Below are 27,249 nucleotides of genomic sequence, written 5' to 3' on the forward strand. Positions count from 1 at the left end.
AAATCAATACATTGGCTGTGATGAAAGGCTCTACTTTAGTCTAACTCAATGTTCCACCTACAACATTATTTGATTAATAAACATGAGGAAGCAGCCCACTAGCACTGAGCTCTGTATTTGTGAGAGATGCCTCAGTAAGAAGAATGCAAACAGAACAATACAATGCTGGATTTCCCCCACCCCCAAATGTAAGAATGCAGATATTGCTGAAGTAGCATAAACACCACAGTCAGAATAATTTATTACATATAAATTATTCTGAAGATCATGTACTCAACAAAATTATAAATGTGACACTTTTGTTTTCGCCACCAGTTTTCATGAATAGACCGTTGGTACAGTCTCAGTAGTGCGTAAATTTCACACGACAAAGCATGAAGCCCCAGCTCCGCTGTTGGCATGGGGAAGACAGCGTGAAGTGCATGTTTGTCTCCGGACCGTAAGCTAATGCTGCGTTCACACCGGGTGCGACACGAGCGACAGGTTGCCATGTAATCCCTATGGAAGGATGCGTTTTGGCGCCAAACCACGCAGCGCGACGCGATGGACACGAATGAATCGACGCGAGTGAAGCGATATTGAGCGATTGGCGCGATACTGCGTCACGTCACGTCGTGTTGCCCTCCTCCCCAAGTTGAAAAATCTGAACTTTTTCGTCTTGTCGCGCCGCGATGACCAATCAGGGACTGAATATGTAGTGACGTGGAGATGTCTGGAGTTTGACTGAGGATGTGAACGTGTCCTGTCTCTGGTAGCCAGCCTGTGAGCAGGACTTATGTCCCTTTTGTCCTTTATTTCACAATTATGACAGTTTTTGGAGTGAGCTACAGCCCCACAGCAGGGGGAGCGGAGTTTTTTTTTTTTTTTTTTTTTACGTGTGCGCGCAAGCAAATCGTCCATGAAGATTATTTTACTTATTAACTACACAGATGTATAATAAAGCAAATGGTGACTGGTTTCTAAACACAATTATGACAGAGTTTTGGGGGAAGAGCGAGGAGCAGCCCCACAGCAAGCAGAGGAGTTTCTTTCGTTTTTTACGTGCGTGCGAGCGAGCGAATGGTCCGTGGAGATTATTTTACTTATTAACTACACAGATGTATAATAAAACAAATGGTGACTGGTTTCTAAATACAATTATGACAGAGTTTTTTGGGGGGAAGAGCGAGGAGCAGCCCCACAGCAAGCAGCGGATTTTTTATTTTATTTTTTTTAATTGTTTACATGTGCGCGCGTGAACAGGACAGGAGGTCCTCAAACTGGGTCCTGCAGAGGCAGAAGGACCACTGAAAGCGGCCGTCATCCAGACGCAGCTCCTGCACCAAATGATGATACTCCCCCAATTGGGAGCTTTCCACAACAGCTCGCTCCGTGTGATCAAGATCTGTCATGTTAACTTGACTGACAACCGGAGCCGGCGAGCAGAATGGAAGCTCCTCTTATTTGATGATGCACTGGGGCGAATTTTCACAGCGAAAGCAGAGCGACACACCGGGCGATGGTGGCGTGTCTGTCGCCACGCGACCGCAGCGCATTTGTGGCGTCTGGTCACTCCCGGTGTGAACACGGCACAAGGAGGACCTAATGCCATCCAGATCAAAGACACCAAAGTATCCTCTAATATGGATACTTTGGTTTATGATAAATTCAAGTGGTGTCTGTTGAAAGAGCCGCTGAGACCCTGAGGCCTCCAAGCCCAGGGGCAAAGTCTGAGAGGTGAGGTCACATTCAGCTGCTTACAGTTCACCTTTTAGTTTTTATAAAGGCCTAAAAATATTGAGCTTTTCATGCTGACTGGAGTAATACGCTTGAGTATTTTAGATGAATGAACGCTGCATTTTTATAGCGCTCTGCAATCTGACTGAGAATGTCCCATAACGGAAAACTATTTTTCCGGCTGCCACACCCCTCAAACATATTAATCATTTGTGCGAAGCACATTTCAATCAAGACATTAAATTTAATTTTCACACAAGCTATTTTTATTGTTGTAATATTGAATGATGTTCATGAATAAAACCCCAATCCTATAGCTCAGCGATCCATTGTGGTCCAACTGGTTCAGGTCAGTGCAAGTTGAATGTGACTTCATTCTGTAACTGTGTTTATATTCAAGCATTTTACATTTGACAAACACTTTCTCACAAATATAGTACATCACATTCTCATTTTGGAACAAAACTCTTCTTGTCCTCTCTGGTTTGGACATTATGGACCCAGACAAGTGATACACTCCATCGCTATTAGTGCTCGCACCTTATCTTGTTATTCCTCCATCTTCTGTCTTCAAGAAAATGAAGTGGGAGGAATACAACACTTATGCCATCTTTCCACTCATACATGATATCAAACTCTGACCACACCAAGAAAATCAGTGTCAAAATTGCAAGCATTTCTAAGCAGGGACACCTGTGCTGACCCATGAAACCGAAACTGCACATGTCTAGACCCTAACCAGCGCCATCCTCCAACAACACACTAAATCACTATCAGAAATGGCTCCAAAATAAACTGCCACACATATGACAAAAGGGACATTTCAAGTCATTCCCTGTGTTTTTTTTCCTGTGGAAAGATTTGATTCTTAAATTCAAAGAGAACAACAGCCAATGCTGCACACAGTACTGATATGTACTAAAACTATTTTACTAATCTATAACATGTGTTCTTACAGAACATCATCAACTGTGTCTTTTCAGGGTATATGGAAAACACTTGAGCCGTATTTTGATCATGGATTCTAGTTCCAGGTGTTATCACCATGGTGGTCAGTTATCCCAGCCACATGAAAACAGAGTTAACAACAGCACAGAAACCACAGATCATGCACCAATTTGCAACAAATAGCAATTACCAACAGTGATCAATATAGTTATATGCGTGCACCCCTCTACAATCAAGGATACAAGTCATCTATGTCCCCTGAAACCCATGCATTTCCAGATTGGGTTTAATGTTTTCAATTAAACTGAAGACTCATGAGTTAAGACTTTTTTGATTTTGATTTTGTATTTATCTCTTCAAGACAAATACGTATTTTGGAGCCCGCGCTGTATGCAAAATAATCATCACTGCATGGTCATCAAAGCTTAAAACTGACATTTAGAGTTTCAATGGACAGAGACAAAATGTGCATTCATTAAACTCAAAAAGGGCTGCAGCCACTATTTGCACCATTATTACAGACCATAAGAAAGTTGCTCTTGAACATGCTTCAGCCTGTGAAACACACTCACCTCCTCTCTTCTTTAGGCTGGCACTCTTGAAGTCTTGTCCCACCTGGGACTCCTCATCCTTGGGTAGTGCTGCAAGTGGGTCAGTCTGAGCCTCCTGGTTCTCTTTGCTATCACCACCATCGTGGCTGCTCTCAGATTTCCTCTCCGTCCGCTCTCTCCTCTTGTCCCTCTCTCTGCGTGAGGATGAAGGCTTCTTTCCATTGTTGTTGAGGACATTTTGCTGTTGCTAGCACATGGAAATCCCTGGTGTTAATCAGCCTTTCATACAATGATTAAAGTTCATTTGATGAAATGACTCCTAGACATTTCTGTTTGTTACTCTGAGTGGGTTTGCTTTGTATTTGTTGTTCTGAAAGCAGTAGGTAACTTGTTTGGTGTAATCATTATGTTCATATAATCTGAAGCTTAAGACCAGCACTTCATAGACATGTTCATTGCAACACAAAAGACCCAAGAGGAACCAAACCCAGGATGTCTGTTACACAGCTACTTGTCATAACCACTACAGAATCCCTGAATCATATGGGGAGACTGTAGCTTTAAGTCACAGAAAACCTGTTGCTACTAAATTTAGGCAGAGTGATCTCTGACACATCAATCAAGCCTCCTGTTTAGTGATGCTCTCGTCATCCCATCATCATAAGGGAAAGAACCAATTACGTCATTTTACGCTATTTAATGCCATTTACTTCAACTTTTCATGAAATATTTTAGGGAGTGCAAATTTAAGACTAAAATGTATGCACCGGAGTACTGTGATAATTTTCTGCCCCCCCACCACCACACACACAAAAAAAAAAACCCAGCTGATTGCCACAAAAAAAAAAAAAAAAAAAAAAAAAAAAAGGTTTCAGGACTCCATGCTGGTAACCAATAGAAACCTGATACTATTAAAAAATGTTTTGTGCTTTTTAGAATCATAAAATCGAATGGAGAATGGGAGAATGTGATTGTGTTTGTCCGTATGTGTCGATAACTGCCATAAACCAATGGCATGTCTAGGGTGAATCTCGCCTCTAATAGCCTCATTGAAGGTTTCAAGGAATTTCTGAAGACCTTTTTTCATAAAGGAGGACACACTCTCTACCGTCGTTGACATACTGGAAGTCCAGGAGCAAAGCGGTAGTAATTTTCTTCTTGGCTCTCAGATGACTCAGACTGAAGAGCTTTCCATCCATTCTGTACACCATGTGCGGTGGCACCTTGTCCTTGATCAGGTGGAGGACTGTTGCCACAAAGATGAAGAGTGTAGGGATGACGACGCAGCTCTGCTTTACTCCTGACTGAACATTGAAGGCTTCAGTATTTGTGCCATTTACCAGAACTCCGGAGGACATGTCACCGTGGAGAAGCCTCAGCATCTTGATGAATTTCTCCAGACGTGACACACTGTCGAACGCCTTTTTTCAAGTCGATGAAGGCAAGGTACAATAGTTACCCCCAATCTCAATTCTCTTTTGTACCCCTTCCCCTTGGCCCTACCCCTACCCCTTTAAAACAAGGGGTAAGGTGAAGGGGTACGCCTCTAGCCCTATGAATTGAGACACCCCTCCGCCTTAGGAGAAAAAAAAAAAACTGCCGGTGTCAAACTACCGTCTTCACTGTTTGTTAACATGGCAACCGAAATGCAACTTGTTGCAGTAGCCTGTTTGCTCTTTTTATTTTCTCGCCTTTCTGCGTAAATGCAAAGAAATAGAAGAAGTCGTATATTTCTTTGACGCATTGCAATCACGTCATGTTAATTAATTTAATTTGTAATTTATAATAATAACAATAATAATAATTCACAGTATTAATAATTAATTGATTAGTAATTTATTGTTAATGATACTAGTAATTAATCAATAATAATTAATCTTTGATTAATTATTAATTGATTGATTAGTAATTAAAATAATTTATGACTGTAAGGAGATTCTGCAACGGTTTCCACAGTCAGGCTTGTCTCCTTTCTGCTTTCAGATGGTGACAATCGTGTGTTTTCATTGAACTGTATAAGCGGGTACAGAAAATGAATTAATATATGAATGAATAAATATAATTATAGCTTCTCCTTTGGTATAATCCAGTGTGGATATAAGAGTTCAACTGCTGAGAACATAACTGACTCCATGGGACCAGACAGCGGTTATGTGACATCTCCCCTCATCACAGAAATGATTAAAAAAAGAAAAAACTGCTGATCTATTTTATATGTGTGGGACTTTTTTTCCCCCAGTCATAGAAAGCCCAGTACAGGGTGTTAATTATTTAATGTTGCTGGTATGATGGCAAATGCCCAGAGATTATTTCTCATATGGCTGCATATTTGGCTCCTCCAACAGAGACCTGAAAGCCGGTGCTATGTTGTATCTAGAGAAATCTCATTTTGGAAAGGTGGGAGAGGTCTGTGACAATGGGTGCCACCAGTGACTTGTTTAAGGCAATTTTAGGAGTGAAAAAATGCTAGGTGTATGTGCCGTGGGGGATTATCAACTTACTATTCAGAGGTGAATGCTGCACCATGATAATGTCCAGAAAACAAGCTGTCTTCATTAAATGTGATTTTAACTTTAACAACAATAAATACATACACACCAAAACATACAGACCCAAACACCCATAAACTGTACCTCTTTAGCAAGTTCACCAGGCGTGGGCCAATTTGTGATATCACTGAAATCACTCGACTGTAAAATTAAGCAAGACAGAAAGAACAGCAACATTAACAACAGCAACAGTTAAAGTCGATGAGTTCATTCCTGCTGGTTGGACTCATGAATAATTTTCTCAGTGACTAATTAAGTAAAGACTACAATTTCTTGAGAAAGCAGAAAACAGGGAAGGAAAAAGTCAGTCTGTAGGGACACAACAATGATAAAGAGGATGAGTCTCTGCTGTAAATGTAAGTTTGGACTGGCTGATAGGAGCTCAAGGTTAGAGAGACAAGAGTTACAGCTGAGGCCATAAGTTATACATACAAGTATATTTGTGCTAAAGCATTTCAAAGTCTATTTTTTTCCAACTACACATTTCACCAAAACGTGTGTGAAGTCTAGGGATGGGACCGATCTGATCCCAGATCGATATCGTCGTAATTCACGTATCTATGATGATATTATGTATGATGTCATCATAGATAAAACGTGGAAGCAACGAGAACATCCATCCATCCATTTTCTTCCGCTTTATCTGGAGTCGGGTCGTGGGGGCAGCAGCTCAAGCAAAGCCACCCAGACCTTCCGATCCACACACACCTCCCCCAGCTCCTCTGGGGGAACCCCAAGGCGTTCCCAAGCCAGCCGGGATATGTAGTCCCTCCAGCGTGTCCTGGGTCTTCCCCGGGGTCTCCTCCCAATGGGACGTGCCCGGAACACCTCTCCAACAAGGCGTCCAGGGGGCATCCGGAAAAGATGCCAGAGCCACCTCAACTGACTCCTTTCGACATGGAGGAGCAGCGGCTCGACTCCGAGCTCCTCCTGAGTGACCGAGCTCCTCACCCTATCTCTAAGGGAGCGCCCAGCCACCTTGTGGAGGAAACTCATCTCGGCCACTTGTACTGGCGATCTCGTTCTTTCTGTCATGAGCCAAATCTCATGACCATAGGTGAGGATCGGAACATAGATCGATCGGTAAATCGAGAGCTTTGCTCCCCTACTCAGCTCTCTCTTCGCCACGACGGTCCGATACAGCAACCACATCACTGCAGATGCTGCACCGATCCGTCTATCGATCTCACGCTCCATCCGTCCCTCACTCATGAACAAGACCCCGAGATACTTAAATTCCTCCACTTGAGGCAAGGACACTCCACCAACCTGAAGAGGGCAAAGCACCTTTTTCTGGTCGAGAACCACGGCCTCGGATATGGAGGTGCTGATTTTCATCCCGGACGCTTCACACTCGGCTGCAAACCGCCCCAGTGCACGCTGAAGGTCCTGATTTGACGAAGACAACAGAACCACATCGTCCGCAAACAGCAGAGACGAGATTCTGTGGTTCCCAAACCAGACCCCCTCTACACTTTTTCATTTTTTTCATTTATTATTTTTATTTCATTCGTTAAAGAATGCAGCATACATACATACACGCATTTAACACAGATATCATGAATAAAAAGGGACAGAAAGAAGCAAAAGCTTATAATGTCTGCCCCCTATCATCTAAATAAACAGTAACTGTTCCAGTTAGGTTGTGCTGCTGAACACAGATACTTCAAAACATTCAATCAATAACACAAAGCTTCTCTGCTATACATTAGTAACATATCTGTTCAATAAAGATTCTTTCACACTTTTCTTACACATATGAATGGACCTGGAAGTTTTTATACTACCATCAAGGCTGTTCCATAAATCAACTCCTTGAATTGATATACATCTTTCTTTCGATTTTGTTCTAAATTTTAATTTTGAAAAAACTTCATCTGCTCTTAATTTGTATCTGCTCTCTCTCTTTTTAAACCTGTTTTGCAAGTTATCTGGTAACACTTTTTGGTGAGCTTTATACATGGTTTTAAGTAAATTATATTCAACCAATTCATTAAATTTTAGTGTTTGTAATTGCATAAATATTGGGTTAGTGTGGGCCCTGAATCCACTTCCGGTAACGACTCGAATAACACGTTTCTGTAAAAGAAAAATTGAATCAATATATGTTTTGCAAGCTCTTCCCCACACTTCAATACAATAATTGAAATATGGTAAAATCAGTGAATTATACAACAGAAACAAAGCACTATTATTAAGAAAATATTTAACCTTATGTAACACTGCTACAGTTTGTGATACCTTTGTTTTGACAAGCTCTATGTGAGGTTTCCATGTCAACTGTTCGTCAATCGTAACACCTAGGAACTTAGTCTCATGCGTCCTTTCAATTGCTGATCCATTGCCTCCTTTCCTTCCCACTGTCGCCAAGTGCTTGCTCACAGGGGGTCGTTTTGACCATTGGGGTTTTTACGTAATTATTGTATGGCCTTGCCTTACAATATAAAGCGCCTTGGGGCAACTGTTTGTTGTGATTTGGCGCTATATAAATAAAATTGATTGATTGATTGATCCTCCTATAACCAAAGATGCAATGTAATCAGTGCGTGCACTGCAAAAACTATTAAAATATGATGGGACACAAAGAAGCAAAAGCAGAAAAGTGTCAAATCACAGCATTTTCTGTCTGATTTAGTAGGTGCACATCAGGCTGTGGGTGCGTGTCTGAGCATGGTGTGGGAAAAAAAAAGGTCGGGCTTTTAATCACAGAGATGACTCCGGTCCCACTTTCCTCAAATCGGTGAGTGTCAGCGCTGAACCTTAATTTGTACCTCTGCACATCCAGACTGTTCAGGGGTTTTAATGGAAATACATTGAAATCAAACAGGACATTTTATCCGATGTCAGCAAAAACCCATTATACAAAATCCGATATATACAGTGCTTAATAAATAGAAAACAATACAAAAACATCCGGTTTACACCATGACTGTTCAGATAAGTTTAAAAATAGTTAAGCTATCAAATTTACAATTTATGATGATTTATTTAGTTGCAGTTTAATCAATTCTTTCAAAGTACAAATTAAGTAAGTTTTTTTCAAACATCTATGGGGAACCCTGAATTGGAACCTGCGCCTCATTTAATGACTGGGTCAAAACTTCCTCTGAAATTTTTTTTCTGCCAAACATATTTCATCCATTATCAAAATGTAATCAGCGAGCGCACTGCAAAAAGTATTAAAATATGATGTCAGACGAAGGAGTGAAAGCAGAAAAGTGTCAAATCACAGCCTTTTGCTGTGTTTGATTTAACAGGTTCACATCAGGCTCCGAGTGTGAGCACGGTGTAAAAAAATAAACAGCCGTTCTTTAATCACAGAAATGACTTTGGTCCTATGTGCGAGCGGTTTTTAATGGAAATACATTGTGATCAGATGGGACATTTTATCAGAGGTGAGCGAAAAGTCGGTTATACAAAATCTGTTATATACGGTGTTTATTACATGCAAACAATACAAAAACATTGGGACTTTTTTGGTCCGGTGTCTGCAAATATCCGGTTTATACGATGACAGTTTAGGTGAGTTTTACTGTACGCAGGACTGAACAATAAATTTACCTCTCAAAACTTTGACGATGTCGTTTCCATCCCACAAAGCTGAGTATTTTCCCAAATCTGTGCATCTTGAAGCCCTTGCGATGTCTATTTGTGTATCTAAATGCACAGCAACCCAGCATTTTCAGCGATTAAATAAATAAAATAGCTGGCTTTAGATGCAGATAGATTAACAGTGAATGCTATTTTGGCCCCAAGATGGCACCATGAGTCACATGACCACTTTCTTTAATTGTCATGTTGCTACTCTCTCCATTAAGAGACTCTAGGATATAGAAGTGCTTGAGCTTGTTTGTCTGTGTGGAGGATGAGGTTGCGTGAGCACGTGACAGCAGGAGTTCATCTCTCCATGAGGCAGATTTTTTTTTTTTTTAAACAGGCTGTGCGAGCGCTGAACTGTGGCGTTTCTTTTAATCATTCTGTGATTTCTATCGCAACTGCATACAAATTAACACAGTCATCACTTTAAAAGTGAATTTTCATGAAATCACACTTATGTCAACTTTGCAATTAATCTGCAGTTTACATGCGTGTCAATCCCTGGAGGGGCAGTGCATATGGATAAAGGATCAATTGTGATCTGCTGCAACACTGAAGTGTGGAAATCCACAATTACGCAAAAATTTCACATCTCTGACATTTACAGGGAGGCCTGGGACATTCATTGGGTTTTGATTCAATTTCCACTTATGATATTCCAGGATCAAATGATCAAATTAAAGAAATGTCCTTTCGTGAAGATTTGTTTAACGACACAAATGGTAATTTTTGTAACCTTTTCCATGAAAATGCCACATTGCTGTATGAAGAGAAAAGCTTTGGTCAATCACATAATTTTTTATAATTTTTCATTCCCCCAAAGATATTCATTTTAAATTGCTAATCTGGGAAAACAGGTTGGTAAAGCAAACAAAAGTACCAGAAAGCAGCTAACACATGGTTCATGGCAAATGTAAATTTCTCACTTTGAATATAAGTACATGGCAAAAGCTGCAGTGAGCATGTAATCATGTGTCTCTTTACAGGTAAAAGTAATGACACTCCAAATCAACCATTATTTGTCACATCTCAAGCTCACATAAAGCAGAATAAATCAGCTCAGACATTACACAGACTAATGCAGCAACACATACTGTATTAATGTTACTGCAGGGCCACAATATCAATTTGATTAATAATACCAAATTTTCCATTTTGAGTATTTAGACATCTTATACTTCATGAAACTTAAGATCACAGAAAGCTTAGAAAATAAAATCAGCATTACCTTGCTGGATTTTCTGATTCGGGGCTTGCTGGCACGGATGACTTTCAGAGCATTTTGCTGATCTGCAGATACAGAATCAATAAATAAAAATCAATAAATAAACCTAGCATTATTACACCGTACAGAACAGACCCACAGCAAAGGACTTGGATCTTTTAAACAGAATTTGACACCAGTGAAGACAATTAATGGTTTCTAGCACTGGAGTAAACACTAGAGCAGTCTGCAAGGTTGTTGTGTTTGTGCAACTTTTTGAGAAGTGTGGCAAGTACGTTAAGAATATATATCCTCTCCCAGGGAATGGGCCACTAGTTGAGGTTGACGTCCACACAGCCAGTGGTGTACGTGGTGCTTGCCACAGGCAGCTGTAGGGTGGGAGTGGCTCCACGCAGCCTAACCGTTCCTATCATTCTGCAGAGAGTGGTCGCCTTGATAAGAGATCATTGCTATCCAGAACACAAGTGATGCCTTCAAAGGTCTTATTTTGTTCATAGCCCAAAGATATTCACGTTATTGCCAGATATAAGAAAAGCTGTTCGTAAAATAAATCAAAAACAATCCCATTAAAGAAGCTGAAAACAATGTAGATTACAAAAAACTCAAAAAGACAAACAGATTATCAAAACAGTTGTTGACAGCCACCCACAGCACTGGTGATTCTGTAAAATGATGCCTGTGGACTCCTCAGAACCGTATACTTAAATATAGCGCCTCCTGGTCACACATACGTATAAACCATTCTAATTTATGTGACATTTCAATTTCAGCAAAGCCACTCTATTAAGCTTTGACTATGGCTCGAAACATTATATGTGCACAGCACCTGGAGCAGGTGAGCTAGCATGCACACTTCTTTCTGATGACACTAGTGTTTGGAGTGTGCTATGTGGGCGTGCCCTACAGATCAAGGGAAATGCAAATTCCTGCTGCTGCACTGGTTTTCCCTTCTAGCTTCTTTTTTCACATACTTACACTTTCACCTGCACACAGTGTAATCTCTTTACCTTGTGAGTGATTTTTGTTTCTGAGCCAGAACAGATTTTACTATTCAAGAGTTGGCCTGTCACGATGATATATGTTCCCGGACTATGTAATGACTCAGAAGGGCAGGGGTGGTGGCCAAGTGGTTAGTATACTTGGTTTCAGTGGAGAAGGTTCCCGGTTCAAACTCCACCCCTGCCACAGTTCTCCATGCAATGTGGAGTTGTGTCAGGAAGGGCATCCAGCGTAAAATTTGTGCCAATTCAACATGCAGATTCACTTTGGATTTGCTGTAGCAACCCCAAATGAAAACAAGGGAGCAGCAGAAGGAACTTACTCAGAAAGTAACAGTAAATGATAGTATAGTATAATAATGTAGTATCAACACTGTTGTAAGACTATTTTATGCAATTGAAATAATGATAATGTAGCATAAAAATTCAAGTACCACCTTTCAAAGAACAGTGAACTTTTAATTTTCAAGAATACTCAACATTGTAATTGAAATGTGGAAAATACCCTGAACAAAAATAAATGCAACACGTTTGTTTTTGCTCCTATTTTTCCATGAAATGAACTCAAAGATGTCCAAGAATAGATTTTTAAAAAGCATTTTTTAAAAACATTTTCTTGCTTACTTGCTGCGTGTACTGTTTGTCAGGTAACGGCTTCCGTCCTACAGCGTCCCCACGGGGGGGGGGGGGGGGGGGGGGGGTCCGGCGTGCTTCAAACAGTCCTGAGCTGCAGAGTTCAGTGGCTGTAGTTTAGTATGGCGGACGAAAAGCTAATTCAGCCAGCACCATCTTTGCTGAAGGCAAATGTTTGGGTGCATTTTGGATTTTATTATTTGCTGCATAAGAAGGAGCTTGACATGACTTATGCAGTGTGCAAAATCTGCAAAATCAAAGTCAAGTACTTCGGAAACACTTCAAATCCGCAAGCCCACATGCTACGCTATCACCCAGAGCTGAAAGAGGGGGAGCAGCGGTCTCTGCCAACTACTGACCAGCACTTCACTAAACTGCCAGCCAACTCCAAACGAGCAAAGCAGATAAGTAAATTTACATCTCGAATCACTTGATTAACCTTTTAAAGCTGCATTTTCTTAAACATAATTTTTTAAGTTCTCAGTTTAAGCGGTTTATGGATTTCAGTTTACAGATCAATTACTGCAGGAAATCTTGATAGCAAACTCTATCACTGCAAAAAAAAATTTTTTTTTGGTGGGGGTCACTACAGCCTGAGGAAGTGATCCAAGCAGCTGTCACTTCTGGTGTCAAGCGCCCAGTCCCACTGGGTGTGTCCCAATGCGGGGACAGTGTCAGGTGAGGAGTTTGACTGTGACGGCCCACTTGTCAAACTCACAAAGGACAGAAACCTCCCCCTCATGTAAACAGCTCAATAATCTTAAGAGAAACGTTGCAGAAAAACAAAGCCCACTTGTCAAACTCACAAAGGACAGAAACCTCCCCCTCATGTAAATAGCTCAATAATCTTAAGAGAAACGTTGCAGATAAACAAACAGTTTCTAACCTCAGGAAGGTAGACAACAAGCTACAACCTTATTTTTATCCATATGAGCCGTCATCTGAGCTGGAAAAATTATATTGATCTGAACGATTTATATATCATATTCACGTTTTATGAGACCCGCATTCTCGTTTTGTAGGGATGTGAATCTTACAACTCACGATTCAATTCGATTCCAATTCTTGGGGTGACGATTCGATTCAGAATCGATTTTTGATTGAAAGAGCTGAGAAATACTTATATTACTTAAAAAATGTATATATGTTTAAGAAAATGCAGCTTTAGAAGGTTAATCAAGTGATTCTAAAGATGTAAATTTACTTATCTGCTTTGCTCGTTCAGAGTTGGCTGGCAGTTTAGTGAAGTGCTGGTAAGTAGCACTTGTGTGCTGCTGCTTTATGGTCTGTCTGGTGCCTTAACTAAAGCACTCCTTCTGCTGAATCACCTCTAAATTATTTACACATTATTCACTTTGCGTGTTTTTAGGAATCCGCTAGGTTAGGGTAGCTACTAGCTCTTAGCCGATTTAGCATGGCGGCTTCTCCTGTCTCTCCCGTACTTTTCTGCTCTGGGTGTGAAATGTTTAGTTATTCCTCGGCCTCCTTTAGTAGTAACGGTACTTGTAATAAGTGTAGCTTATTCGTAGCTTTGGAGGCCAGGCTGGGCGAATTGGAGACTCGGCTCCGCACTGTGGAAAATTCTACAATTAGCCAGGCCCCTGTAGTCGGTGCGGACCACGGTTGCTTAGCCGCCATTAGTTCCCCCCTGGCAGATCCCGAGCAGTTGGGAAAGCAGGCTGACTGGGTGACTGTGAGGAGGAAGCGTAGCCCTAAACAGAAGCCCCGTATACACCGTCAACCCATTCACATCTCTAACCGTTTTTCCCCACTCGACGATACACTCGCCGAGGATCAAACTCTGGTTATTGGCGACTCTGTTTTGAGAAATGTGAAGTTAGCGACACCAGCAACCATTGTCAATTGTCTTCCGGGGGCCAGAGCAGGCGACATTGAAGGAAATTTGAAATTGTTGGCTAAGGCTAAGCGTAAATTTGGTAAGATTGTAATTCACGTCGGCAGTAATGACACTAGGTTACGCCAATCGGAGGTCACTAAAATTAACATTAAATCGGTGTGTAACTTTGTAAAAACAATGTCGGACTCTGTTGTTTTCTCTGGGCCCCTCCCCAATTGGACCGGGAGTGACATGTTTAGCCGCATGTTCTCCTTGAATTGCTGGCTGTCTGAGTGGTGTCCAAAAAATGAGGTGGGCTTCATAGATAATTGGCAAAGCTTCTGGGGAAAACCTGGTCTTGTTAGGAGAGACGGCATCCATCCCACTTTGGATGGAGCAGCTCTCATTTCTAGAAATCTGGCCAATTTTCTTGGATCCTCCAAACTGTGACTGTCCAGCGTTGGGACCAGGAGGCAGAGCTGTGGTCTTATACACCTCTCTGCAGCTTCTTTCCCCCTGCCATCCCCTCATTACCCCATCCCTGTAGGGACGGTGCCTGCTCCCAGACCACCAATAACCAGCAAAAATCTATTTAAGCATAAAAATTCAAAAAGAAAAAATAATATAGCACCTTCAACTGTACCACAGACTAAAACAGTTAAATGTGGTCTATTAAACATTAGGTCTCTCTCTTCTAAGTCCCTGTTGGTAAATGATATAATAATTGATCAACGTATTGATTTATTCTGCCTAACAGAAACCTGGTTACAGCAGGATGAATATGTTAGTTTAAATGAGTCAACACCCCCGAGTCACACTAACTGTCAGAATGCTCGTAGCACGGGTCGGGGCGGAGGATTAGCAGCAATCTTCCATTCCAGCTTATTAATTAATCAAAAACCTAGACAGAGCTTTAATTATTTGAAGGCTTGTCTCTTAGTCTTGTCCATCCAAATTGGAAGTCCCAAAAACCAGTTTTATTTATTATTATCTATCGTCCACCTGGTCGTTACTGTGAGTTTCTCTGTGAATTTTCAGACCTTTTGTCTGACTTAGTGCTTAGCTCAGATAAGATAATTATAGTGGGCGATTTTAACATCCACACAGATGCTGAGAATGACAGCCTCAACACTGCATTTAATCTATTATTAGACTCTACTGGCTTTGCTCAAAAAGTAAATGAGTCCACCCACCACTTTAATTATATCTTAGATCTTGTTCTGACTTATGGTATGGAAACAGAAGACTTAACAGTATTCCCTGAAAACTCCCTTCTGTCTGATCACTTCTTAATAACATTTACATTTACCCTGATGGACTACCCTGCAGTGGGGAATAAGTTTCATTACACTAGATGTCTTTCAGAAAGCGCTGTAACTAGGTTTAAGGATATGATTCCTTCTTTATGTTCTCTAATGTCATATACCAACACAGAGCAGAGTAGCTACCTAAACTCTGTAAGGGAGATAGAGTATCTCGTCAATAGTTTTACATCCTCATTGAAGACAACTTTGGATGCTGTAGCTCCTCTGAAAAAGAGAGCTTTAAATCAGAAGTGTCTGACTCCGTGGTATAACTCACAAACTCGTAGCTTAAAGCAGATAACCCGTAAGTTGGAGAGGAAATGGCGTCTCACTAATTTAGAAGATCTTCACTTAGCCTGGAAAAAGAGTTTGTTGCTCTATAAAAAAGCCCTCCGTAAAGCTAGGACATCTTTTTACTCATCACTAATTGAAGAAAATAAGAACAACCCCAGGTTTCTTTTCAGCACTGTAGCCAGGCTGACAAAGAGTCAGAGCTCTATTGAGCTGAGTATTCCATTATCTTTAACTAGTAATGACTTCATGACTTTCTTTGCTAACAAAATTTTGACTATTAGAGAAAAAATTACTCATAACCATCCCAAAGATGTATCGTTATCTTTGGCTGCTCTCAGTGATGCCGGTATTTGGTTAGACTCTTTCTCTCCGATTGTTCTGTCTGAGTTATTTTCATTAGTTACTTCATCCAAACCATCAACATGTTTATTAGACCCCATTCCTGCCAGGCTGCTCAAGGAAGCCCTACCATTATTTAGTGCTTCAATCTTAAATATGATAAATCTATCTTTGTTAGTTGGCTATGTACCACAGGCTTTTAAGGTGGCAGTAATTAAACCATTACTTAAAAAGCCATCACTTGACCCAGCTATCTTAGCTAATTATAGGCCAATCTCCAACCGTCCGTTTCTCTCAAAGATTCTTGAGAGGGTAGTTGTAAAACAGCTAACTGATCATCTGCAGAGGAATGGTCTATTTGAAGAGTTTCAGTCAGATTAGAGCATGTCATAGGTATTAAAGGCACTGCGCTGCGGTGGTTTGAATCATATTTGTCTAATAGATTACAGTTTGTTCATGTTAATGGGGAATCTTCTTCACAGACTAAAGTTAATTATGGAGTTCCACAAGGTTCTTTGCTAGGACCAATTTTATTCACTTTATACTTGCTTCCCTTAGGCAGTATTATTAGACGGTATTGCTTAAGTTTTCATTGTTACGCAGATGATACCCAGCTTTATCTATCCATGAAGCCAGAGGACACACACCAATTAGCTAAACTGCAGGATTGTCTTACAGACATAAAGACATGGATGACCTCTAATTTCCTGCTTTTAAACTCAGATAAAACTGAAGTTATTGTACTTGGCCCCACAAATCTTAGAAACATGGTGTCTAACCAGATCCTTACTCTGGATGGCATTACCCTGACCTCTATTAATACTGTGAGAAATCTTGGAGTCATTTTTGATCAGGATATGTCATTCAAAGCGCATATTAAACAAATATGTAGGACTGCCTTTTTGCATTTACGCAATATCTCTAAAATCAGAAAGGTCTTGTCTCAGAGTGATGGTGAAAAACTAATTCATGCATTTGTTTCCTCTAGGCTGGACTATTGTAATTCATTATTATCAGGTTGTCCTAAAAGTTCCCTAAAAAGCCTTCAGTTAATTCAAAATGCTGCAGCTAGAGTACTGACGGGGACTAGCAGGAGAGAGCATATCTCACCCGTGTTGGCCTCTCTTCATTGGCTTCCTGTTAATTCTAGAATAGAATTTAAAATTCTTCTTCTTACTTATAAGGTTTTGAATAATCAGGTCCCATCTTATCTTAGGGACCTCGTAGTACCATATTACCCCATTAGAGCGCTTCGCTCTCAGACTGCAGGCTTACTCGTAGTTCCTAGGGTTTGCAAGAGTAGAATGGGAGGCAGAGCCTTCAGCTTTCAGGCTCCTCTCCTGTGGAACCAGCTCCCAATTCAGATCAGGGAGACAGATACCCTCTCTACTTTTAAGATTAGGCTTAAAACTTTCCTTTTTGCTAAGGCTTATAGTTAGGGCTGGATCAGGTGACCCTGGACCATCCCTTGGTTATGCTGTTTTAGACGTAGACTGTGGGGGGGTTCCCATGATGCACTGTTTCTTTCTCTTTTTGCTTTGTATGCATCACTCTGCATTAAATCATTAGTGATCGATCTCTGCCCCCCTCCACAGCATGTCTTTTTCCTGGTTCTCTCCCTCAGCCCCAACCAGTCTCAGCAGAAGACTGCCCCTCCCTGAGCCTGGTTCTGCTGGAGGTTTCTTCCTGTTAAAGGGGAGTTTTTCCTTCCCACTGTAGCCAAGTGCTTGCTCACAGGGGGTCGTTTTGACCGTTGGGGTTTTTCATAATTATTGTATGGCCTTGCCTTACAATATAGAGCGCCTTGGGGCAACTGTCTGTTGTGATCTGGCGCTATATAAAAAAAAGTCGACTGATTGATTGAGTAGTTGGTAGAAACTGCTGTTCCTCTTCTTTTAGCTCCGGGTGATGGCGTAGCATGGGCTTGCGGATTTGAAGTGTTTCCTAAGTACTTGACTTTGATTTTGCAGATTTTGCACACTGCATAAGTCATGTCAAGCTCATTCTTACACAGCAAATAATAAAATCCAAAATGCGCCCAAACATTTGCCTTCAGCAAAGATGGTGCTGGCTAAATTACCTCTTCGTCGGCCATGCTAAGCTGCAGCTCACGAATGTTTGAAGCACGCCGGACCCTCCCCTCGCTGGGATGCTGCAGTACGGAGGCCATTGCCTGACAAACAGTACACGCAGTGAATAAGCAAGAAAATGTTTTAAAAAATGCTTTTTAAAATCTATTCTTGGACATTTTGGATTGATTCAGAATCTTAATAAATAAGAATAGCGATTCAGACGTTAATCAATTTATTCCGGCACCCCTATCGTTTTGTGAGACAATTTTTCAGTATTCACATTCTGCAATTAACAGTTTGCAGATGATTCACGTTTTGGGGATTAACACTTCAATTTTGCAGAGATAATCCATCCCACCTCACAGGTGTGGCATATCAAGATGCTGATTAGACAGCATTACTGCACAGGTGTGCCTTAGGCTGGCCACAATAAAGGGCCACTCTGAAATGTACAGACTTGTTTTATTGGGGGGGAGCATTACTGCCACCAACTGTTTGGGTGTGGAACTGAATGAATGGATTTTGACGTATGGTATAAAAAATAACCCCGTAAATGTTCACCATGCGAATAAAAACCCAGATTTCTGGTCATTTCCAGAAAACCTTCATCACTGTACATGGAATTGGTTAATTTACCTTTTTCTTCAGAACTATGAACCTAAAAGCAAAAGCGTACTGATCCACATTTGTGTTCAATCGCTATCCCCGGACGAGATCAATCCAATCATTCATTAAAAACATACACCACCAACAAAAGTTGATGTTTTATATGAATTAGTGTAAAATTTCAAATATGGAATGGCTGCTGAATAATGACACAGGGTACAATTAGGGATGTGGTCAATCTTCTTCTTTGTCTTTCGGCTGTTCCCGTTAGGGGTTGCCACAGCAGATCAATTGTTTCCATCTCACCCTGTCCTCTGTATCTTCCTCTGTCACACCAACCACCTGCATGTCCTCTCTCAGCACATCCATGAACCTCCTCTTTGGTCTCCCTCTTCTCCTCCTGCCTGGTGGCTCCATCCTCAGCATCCTTCTCCCTATATACCCTGGGTCCCTCCTCTGCACATGTCCAAACCATCTCAATCTCGCCTCTCTGACTTTGTCTCCAAACCGTCCCACCTGAGCTGTCCCTCTGATATGTTCATTCCTAATCTTGTCCATTCTTGTCACTCCCAAAGAGAATCTCAACATCTTCAGCTCTGCCACCTCCAGCTCTGCCTTCTGTCTTTTTGTTAGTGCCACTGTCTCTAAACCATACAACATAGCTGGTCTCACTACTGTCTTGTAAACTTTCCCCTTCACTCTTGCTGATATTCTTCGGTCACAAATCACTCCTGCCACCTTTCTCCACCCACTCCACCCAGCCTGCACTCTCTTCTTCACCTCTCTACCACACTCTCCATTACTTTGAACAGTTGACCCCAAATATTTAAACTCATCTACTTTCACCACTTCTACTCCTTGTAACTGCACTATTCCACTGGGCTCCCTCTCATTCACACACATGTACTCAGTCTTGCTTCTACTGACTTTCATTCCCCTTCTCTCCAAAGCATATCTCCACTTCTCCAGACTAGACTCAACTTGCTCTCTACTCTCACTACAGATCACAATGTCATCTGCAAACATCATAGTCCATGGGGACTCCTGTCTGATCTCATCTGTCAACCTGTCCATCACCACTGCAAACAAGAAAGGACTCAGAGCTGATCCTTGGTGTAATCCCACCTCCACCTTGAATGAGTGTCATTCCGACTGCGCATCTCACCGCTGTCACACTATTCTTCTACATGTCCTGTACTACCCTAACATACTTCTCTGCCACTCCAGACTTCCTCATACAATGCCACAACTCTTCTCTTGGCACCCTATCATAAGCTTTTTCTAAGTCCACAAACACACAATGTAACTCTTTCTGTCCTTCTCTGTACTTTTCCAACAGTATTCTCAGAGCAAACATTGCATCTGTAGTGCTCTTTCTCGGCATGAAACCATATTGCTGTTCACAGATCTTCACCTGTTTTCTAAGCCTAGCTTCTACTACTCTTTCCCATAACTTCATGCTGTGGCTGATCAGCTTTATGCCTCTGTAGTTACTGCAGCTCTGCACATCACCCCTGTTCTTGAAAATAGGAACCAGCACACTTCGTCTCCACTCCTCAGGCATCCTCTCACTTTCCAAGATTTTATTAAACAATCTGGTTAAAAACTCTACTGCCATCTCTCCTAGACATTTCCATGCCTCCATTGGAATGTCATCTGGACCAACTGCCTTTCCACTCTTCATCCTCTTTATAGCAGCCCTCACTTCTTCCTTGCTAATCTCTTTTACTTCCTGATTTACTCTCACCACATCATCCAGCCTTTTCTCTCGCTCATTTTCTTTATTCATCAACTCTTCGAAATATTCCCTCCACCTTCTCAGCACACACTCCTCACTTGACAGCACATTACCATGTGCATCTTTTACCACCCTAACCTGCTGCACATCCTTTCCAGCTCTGTCCCTTTGTCTGGCCAATCAGTACAAGTCCTTTTCTCCTTCCTTACTATTCAACTTCTTGTACAGCTCGCAATATGCCTTTTCCTTTGCTTTTGCCACTTCTCTTCTCGCCTTACGCCGCATCTCCTTGTACTCCTGTCTACTTTCCTCATCTCTCCGACTATCCCAAAACGTTTTCGCCAACCTCTTTCTCCTTATGCTTTCCTGGACCTCTTCATTCCACCACCAAGTCTCCTTGTCTTCCTTCCACTGTCCAGATGTCATACCCAGTACTGCCCTAGCTGTCTCCCTCACCACATCTGCAGTACTCTTCCAATTGTCCAAAATTGCTTCCCCTCCAACTAGGGCTTCTCTCACCTGCTCGCTAAATTTCACACAACAGTCTTCCTCCTTCAGCTTCCACCATCTGATCCTTTGTTGAGCTCTCACTCTCTTCTTCTTCTTTACCTCTAAAGTCATCCTACAAACAACCATCCTATGCTGTCTAGTGACACTCTCTCCTGCTACCACCTTACAGTCAGTGATTTATTTTAGCTTGCATCTCCTATAAAGAATGTAGTCCACCTGTGTGCACCTTCCTCCACTTTTATATGTTACCCTGTGCTCCTCCCTTTTCTTAAAGTAGGTATTCACCACAGCCATTTCCATCCTTTTTGCAAAATCAACTACCATCTGTCCTTCCCCATTCCTATCCTTGATACCATATCTACCCATTACTTCCTCATCACCTCTGTTCCCTTCACCAACATGCCCATTGAAGTCTGCTCCTATCACCACTCTTTCATGCTTGGGCACACTCTCCACCACCTCATCTAACACACTCCAGAAATCTTCTTTCTCCTTCATCTCACAACCTACCTGTGGGGCATATGCACTGATGATATTCATCATCACCCCTTCAATTTCCAACTTCACACTCATCACCCTGTCAGACACTCGCTTAACCTCCAACACACTTTTAACATACTCTTCCTTTAAAATGACCCCAACACCATTTCTCTTTCTGTCCTCACCATGGTACAACAACTTGTACCCACCGCCGATGCTCCTGCTCTTACTTCCCTTCCACTTGGTCTCTTGCACACACAATATGTCTACCTTTCTCCTCTCCATCATATTAGCCAGCTCTCTCCCTTTACCAGTCATACTACCAACATTCAAAGTCCCCACTCTCATTTCCACCCCTCTAGTTTTCTTCTTCTCCCGCTGTTCGTGGCAACGTTTTCCTCCTCTTCTTCGTTGTCGTCTTCGCCCAGCAGTAGCCCAATTTCCACCGGCACCCTATTGGGCAAAGCACCAGTGGCGGATGTTGTTAACCCGGGCCGCAACCGATCCTGTATGGGAATTTGATTCTGAGTCTGTATAGTTGGGTTGGCTTGTTTTACGCCAGATGCCCTTCCTGATGCAACCCTCCTCATTTATCCGGGCTTGGGACCGGCACTCAGAATGTACTGGCTGCACACCCCATGTGGCTGAGTTGGATGTGGTCAATCCAATCCAGTATCAGTATGGGGTTCCAATACAGAAAGTTTGACCACATTACACCCATTTTGGCATCTCTTCACTGGCTTCCTGTCCCTGTGAGATCAGATTTTAAGGTTCTCCTACTAACCTATAAAATTGTTCACGGACTAGCACCTCCCTACTTAAACCCTAGGTACCGGCCTGGGCTCTGCGTTCTCAGGGTGCAGGACTACTTTATGTCCCCAGGGTAAATAAAAAAAAATCCACTTGTTACAGAGCTTTCTCTTATTGTGCCCCTGCTTTGTGGAATGATCTCCCTGCATCAATAAAACAGTCAGATTCTGTAGAGATTTTCAAGTCCAGACTTAAGACGCACTTATTTTCCCTTTTGTATGGCTAGCATACTGGCATAGTATGTTATTATGCTTTTTACCCTTTTAAATTAATTTATGAGTAAACGGCAGCCTCAACCTCTGGGTCTTCATCATTGTAGTGATGCTTAGGGCTAGTGGCTGGCGATCACCTTAGTATTTGTTCTGTTTTTGTTGTTGCTTAATGCTGACAAATTATACTGTATTTGTTGTCTTTCTGGTGCCTGTGATTTTTTCTCTCTGTTTGAGGTGCGGCTCCATCCAGAGATGGGAGTGGTGTCTACTTCTGCAAGCCTCCCATCCTGTGCACTGGCATGGACTCCCAAAATTTCCTGTATATGTCGGCAGCATGTCCCAAGCAGAGGGAAAGCCCTTTGAGTCTGGTCTGCTTGAAGTTTCTTCCTAAAATCATCAGAGGGAGTTTTTCCTTACCACTGCCACCTGTATGCTTGCTCTTGCGGTTGGTATGGTTAGACCTTACTTGTGTGACGTGCCTTGAGGCAACTTTGTTGTGATTTAGCACTATATAAATTAAATAAACTGAACTGAATTAACTGAATTGACTTCAAGATGATGGGCTGCATAAGTAATGGAACACTGGTAAAAAAAAACCTGTAAATAATCAGTTTTATTACCCGTTTTCTTCAGACAAGTCAGGGAATGGATACATGAACATTTCCAAGTCATTGAATATGTCCAGGACTTTATTTACATCAATTACAGGGATGAAAGGGGTGGGAAAAAAAAGCTGGAACCCAAAATGATCTCTCCCCCCACCGAAAATTTTGGAATTCTAGAAACTCTGAAATACAATCGCTGGCTATTACAAACAATAAATTGCAGTGAGTGCAGTACCCATTTTGGTGAGAAAAAAAAAAAAAAAAACTTTCCTTATTCAAAATCACTCCAGTAGTATTCTGCCCTTACTAGGATGCATCGGTTTTCTAGGTTGGCAGATAGTTCTGGAGGAAATCACTTAAGAAATGAACAAATTGAAAATATGGTTTGACCGAAACAAACTGTCATTAAACTTAGCTAAATAAAACAAATGCTATTTCTGTATTGTAACATTATTAGTTATTATTATTATTATTGCCGTTGTTGCCATTATTTTTAGGCTAATATATAAATGAAAAAAAAAATTTGTAATACATCTGACTCTGTTAAGACAACAAACACTGAGCCATTAATTATTATACAGAAAAAATGCACATAAACGTGCTGAGATGCGAACAGCTTAATACTAACATTGAAAATGCCATAGACAAGCTAACGCGTTAACGTCGCTCCCGATTTTAAGTTAGAAAATACGTCTATCAACTCTTTCAGAAGACCATATCAGGTCAGTTTAACATAAAAAGTTAAATATTACTCACAGACATATGCTCCTTAGGGTTTTGGCATGGAACAAATTAAGATAAAATGAAATAAAAACAACTTTGCTTCAAGGGCCCCAAAGCTGCCAAAAACCTGTCTGATCAAAATGCATAGCACTTAATGCTTCCTACTGAACAATACTGATTTAAAAAGTGACCCAGTCAACTGGCAAAAAAGCGGAAATCCACCAAAAAGCGGACATTTTTCATCCCTGCAATTATGAAGAAATACAAACAGTACGGCATTCTATGGTACATCTGTGTGGAGTAGACAGTTCTCAAAACTGAGTGACTCTTCAAGAAAAAGAGGAGTGAAGAAAGACACCAAGACAACCCAGAAGAAATTATAGGCTTCTCTGGCTGTGATTGGAGAAATTGTGCATAGTCCATGTTTTGAATTTTATATCCCCACTTGTATTCATTTCTTTCAGCAAAACATCAAATCTAGGCTTGCTTGCAATGTACCTTCTGGCAAATTGTAGCTTAACTTTTAGGTCTTTCTTTTTAAGAAAATCCTTATCATGACACTGTATAACGGGCTACAAAATATCCTCATATAAAATCAACAATAATGATAATAATACTATTAAAAGCAAACAGAGCTCTGGTATAGGAATAGTATTGTATTGGCAGATATTAAAATTCAGGTATTGGGATCGGATCGGAAGTGAAAAAATGTGGGATCGGTGCATCCCTAGGTACAATGATTTCAAATGTGCCCAGTGAGGTTCTATAAATATTTACTCTAAACACAACAGGAGATGATGCAACAATGACTGCAGTATGTCTGTTAATTAGGATTTCTCAATGTGACATAAACCTCTAGATGAAATCATTTTTTAATTTAGTTCAACATTTAATTACATCCTCACTGACTATGTGACTGCTCCTCTGCAGCTTCTGCCTCTTGGTGGAGTTTTTGGAGAAACTCTCCTCACATTTTGAAGAGCAAAGACGTTCTCTTCTCCCATCTGGACCTCAGATTTTGGTGCTCAGCTCCATTACTGGAAGTTTTTGAAGTGCATCTGTATTTACAAGGTTCTCCGCACATGCTCAGAACAGATCATCGAGCCAGTGTGCATGTGTGTGACTGCATGATCCACGCAGGCAGCATGCAGTGCCTGTGCGTGCTTACAACAGGTGATCGAGCCGGCATACGTTTGAGTGCTCAGAACAGTTAATCGAACCGGTGCACGAGTGTGTGATGAAATGATTCCTCAGCTGTGTGTTCATAAAACTGCTTAATGAGCCGTCTCACTCTCTCTCTCACACACACACACACACACACACACACAAAAACAGGATGTTTAAGTATGCTAGAGAGTTTAAAAGGCGAACATTTTCTACATTTTTGGGGACACACAACAGACCCTGAACTTTGTGATCTGATGTTGCGAGCCCTAAGGAGGCAGGAGTGTGTCCCTGTACATCTGGAAATGTGAGTGTCATTTGCTTTTCATGTACCGTTTTGAGAACAGAGTGCATTTCCACAATCCCCAAACAAAAAAAAAAAAACAAAAAGTAGGCATGAGTGGACTGTGAGAGGCAGAAAAATAGCAGCGAGGGCTACATACGTGACAGTAAGCATACAGTAAGCAACCATACGCAACTGTAATCAAGACTAGGAAAGCAACCATATGCGACCGTACACCAGCCTACACAGGGACAATGCCAAATCTGTGCAATTTTCCAGCGTACTCCATACGCATCACAATGCAACTGTATGCAAGCCCGGTGTGAAAGGGGCTTTTAATGGTGAGAGTTGGGCTTTCAGTGCAGCTCATGTTTGGCTGTATGACGTAGGTTAGCTTCTCTGGGAGATAACATTAGGCTGGGTTACACACTGTGAGCTCCTAATTTACCGGATGCAGCCGTAGCCTCCCTCTTTCAGTGGACTTCCACTACTTTCCTTATATGCCAGTTGTAGGTCTTACAATAACGGGTCAGTTTAACATAAAAAGGTAAGTATTACTCACAGACGTAAGCTCTCTAAGGTTTAGCATGAAAAAAATGAGAATGATTCTCACAGTCGGCATGACATCACACATGCCATAATTTCTAGACGCCATCTTTGTTTGGGGGAAACGTGAGCACGTCCACCAAGTTCGTTGTCTCTCTACTTCCAAGTTTGTTTTTGATGATGTATCAGTACAAAGAGAATTTGCCACTGAGGCACAGAATCGATACAAAAAGAAGCTGGAGTTGGCAGAAATCTGAAAATAACCATATAATAACCCTGACCTCTAGTAATACTGAGAAATCTTGGAGTCATTTTTGATCAGGATATGTCATTCAAAGCGCATATTAAACAAATATGTAGGACTGCTTTTTTGCATTTACGCAATATCTCTAAAATTAGAAAGGTCTTGTCTCAGAGTGATGCTGAAAAACTAATTCATGCATTTATTTCCTCTAGGCTGGACTATTGTAATTCATTATTATCAGGTTGTCCTAAAAGTTCCCTAAAAAGCCTTCAGTTAATTCAAAATGCTGCAGCTAGAGTACTGACAGGGACTAGAAGGAGAGAGCATATCTCACCCATATTGGCCTCTCTTCATTGGCTTCCTGTTAATTCTAGAACAGAATTTAAAATTCTTCTTCTTACTTATAAGGTTTTGAATAATCAGGTCCCATCTTATCTCTCGTAGTACCATATCACCCAATAGAGCGCTTCGCTCTCAGACTGCAGGCTTACTTGTAGTTCCTAGGGTTTGTAAGAGTAGAATGGGAGGCAGAGCCTTCAGCTTTCAGGCTCCTCTCCTGTGGAACCAGCTCCCAATTCAGATCAGGGAGACAGACACCCTCTCTACTTTTAAGATTAGGCTTAAAACTTTCCTTTTTGCTAAAGATTATAGTTAGGGCTGGATCGGGTGACCCTGAACCATCCCTTAGTTATGCTGCTATAGACGTAGACTGCTGGGGGGTTCCCATGATGCACTGTTTCTTTCTCTTTTTGCTCTGTATGCACCACTCTGCATTTAATCATTAGTGATCGATCTCTGCTCCCCTCCACAGCATGTCTTTTTCCTGGTTCTCTCCCTCAGCCCCAACCAGTCCCAGCAGAAGACTGCCCCTCCCTGAGCCTGGTTCTGCTGGAGGTTTCTTCCTGTTAAAAGGGAGTTTTTCCCTTCCCACTGTAGCCAAGTGCTTGCTCACAGGGGGTCGTTGTGACCGTTGGGGTTTTACATAATTATTGTATGGCCTTGCCTTACAATATAAAGCGCCTTGGGGCAACTGTTTGTTGTGATTTGGTGCTATATAAAAAAAATTGATTGATTGATAAGATTATTGCAGACAACTGGTTAGACAATCCTAAACAATGACCAGAAATTGATTATGAAGACGTCTACACATACTTCATCAAGAGTGCTCGTGAGTGTTCTTTTTTATATATAAGAATATATTAATAATTGTATCAGTTAATCCGCAGTCACACAGCACTAACGAAGGACACCAAAGCCAAAACAAA

General features: G+C 41.4%; 1 protein-coding gene across 6 annotated transcripts in view; it reads right to left on the reverse strand.

Moving 5' to 3' along the window:
• larp1b (La ribonucleoprotein 1B) overlaps positions 1 to 27,249 on the reverse strand; it is a 118,017-nt gene that overhangs the window by 70,468 nt on the left and 20,300 nt on the right. For all 6 annotated transcript variants that reach the window (XM_034194888.1, XM_034194887.1, XM_034194886.1 and 3 more), the window contains 3 exons: positions 10,590 to 10,651; positions 5,849 to 5,905; positions 3,237 to 3,462 (listed from right to left, as the gene is read on the reverse strand). In XM_034194888.1, the coding sequence (XP_034050779.1) occupies positions 3,237 to 3,462; positions 5,849 to 5,905; positions 10,590 to 10,651 (345 nt within the window). The remainder of the gene's footprint in view (positions 1 to 3,236; positions 3,463 to 5,848; positions 5,906 to 10,589; positions 10,652 to 27,249) is intronic.

This window comes from Thalassophryne amazonica, chromosome 19 (genome assembly GCF_902500255.1).
Source record: "Thalassophryne amazonica chromosome 19, fThaAma1.1, whole genome shotgun sequence".
In the NCBI taxonomy this organism is placed as follows: domain Eukaryota; kingdom Metazoa; phylum Chordata; class Actinopteri; order Batrachoidiformes; family Batrachoididae; genus Thalassophryne; species Thalassophryne amazonica.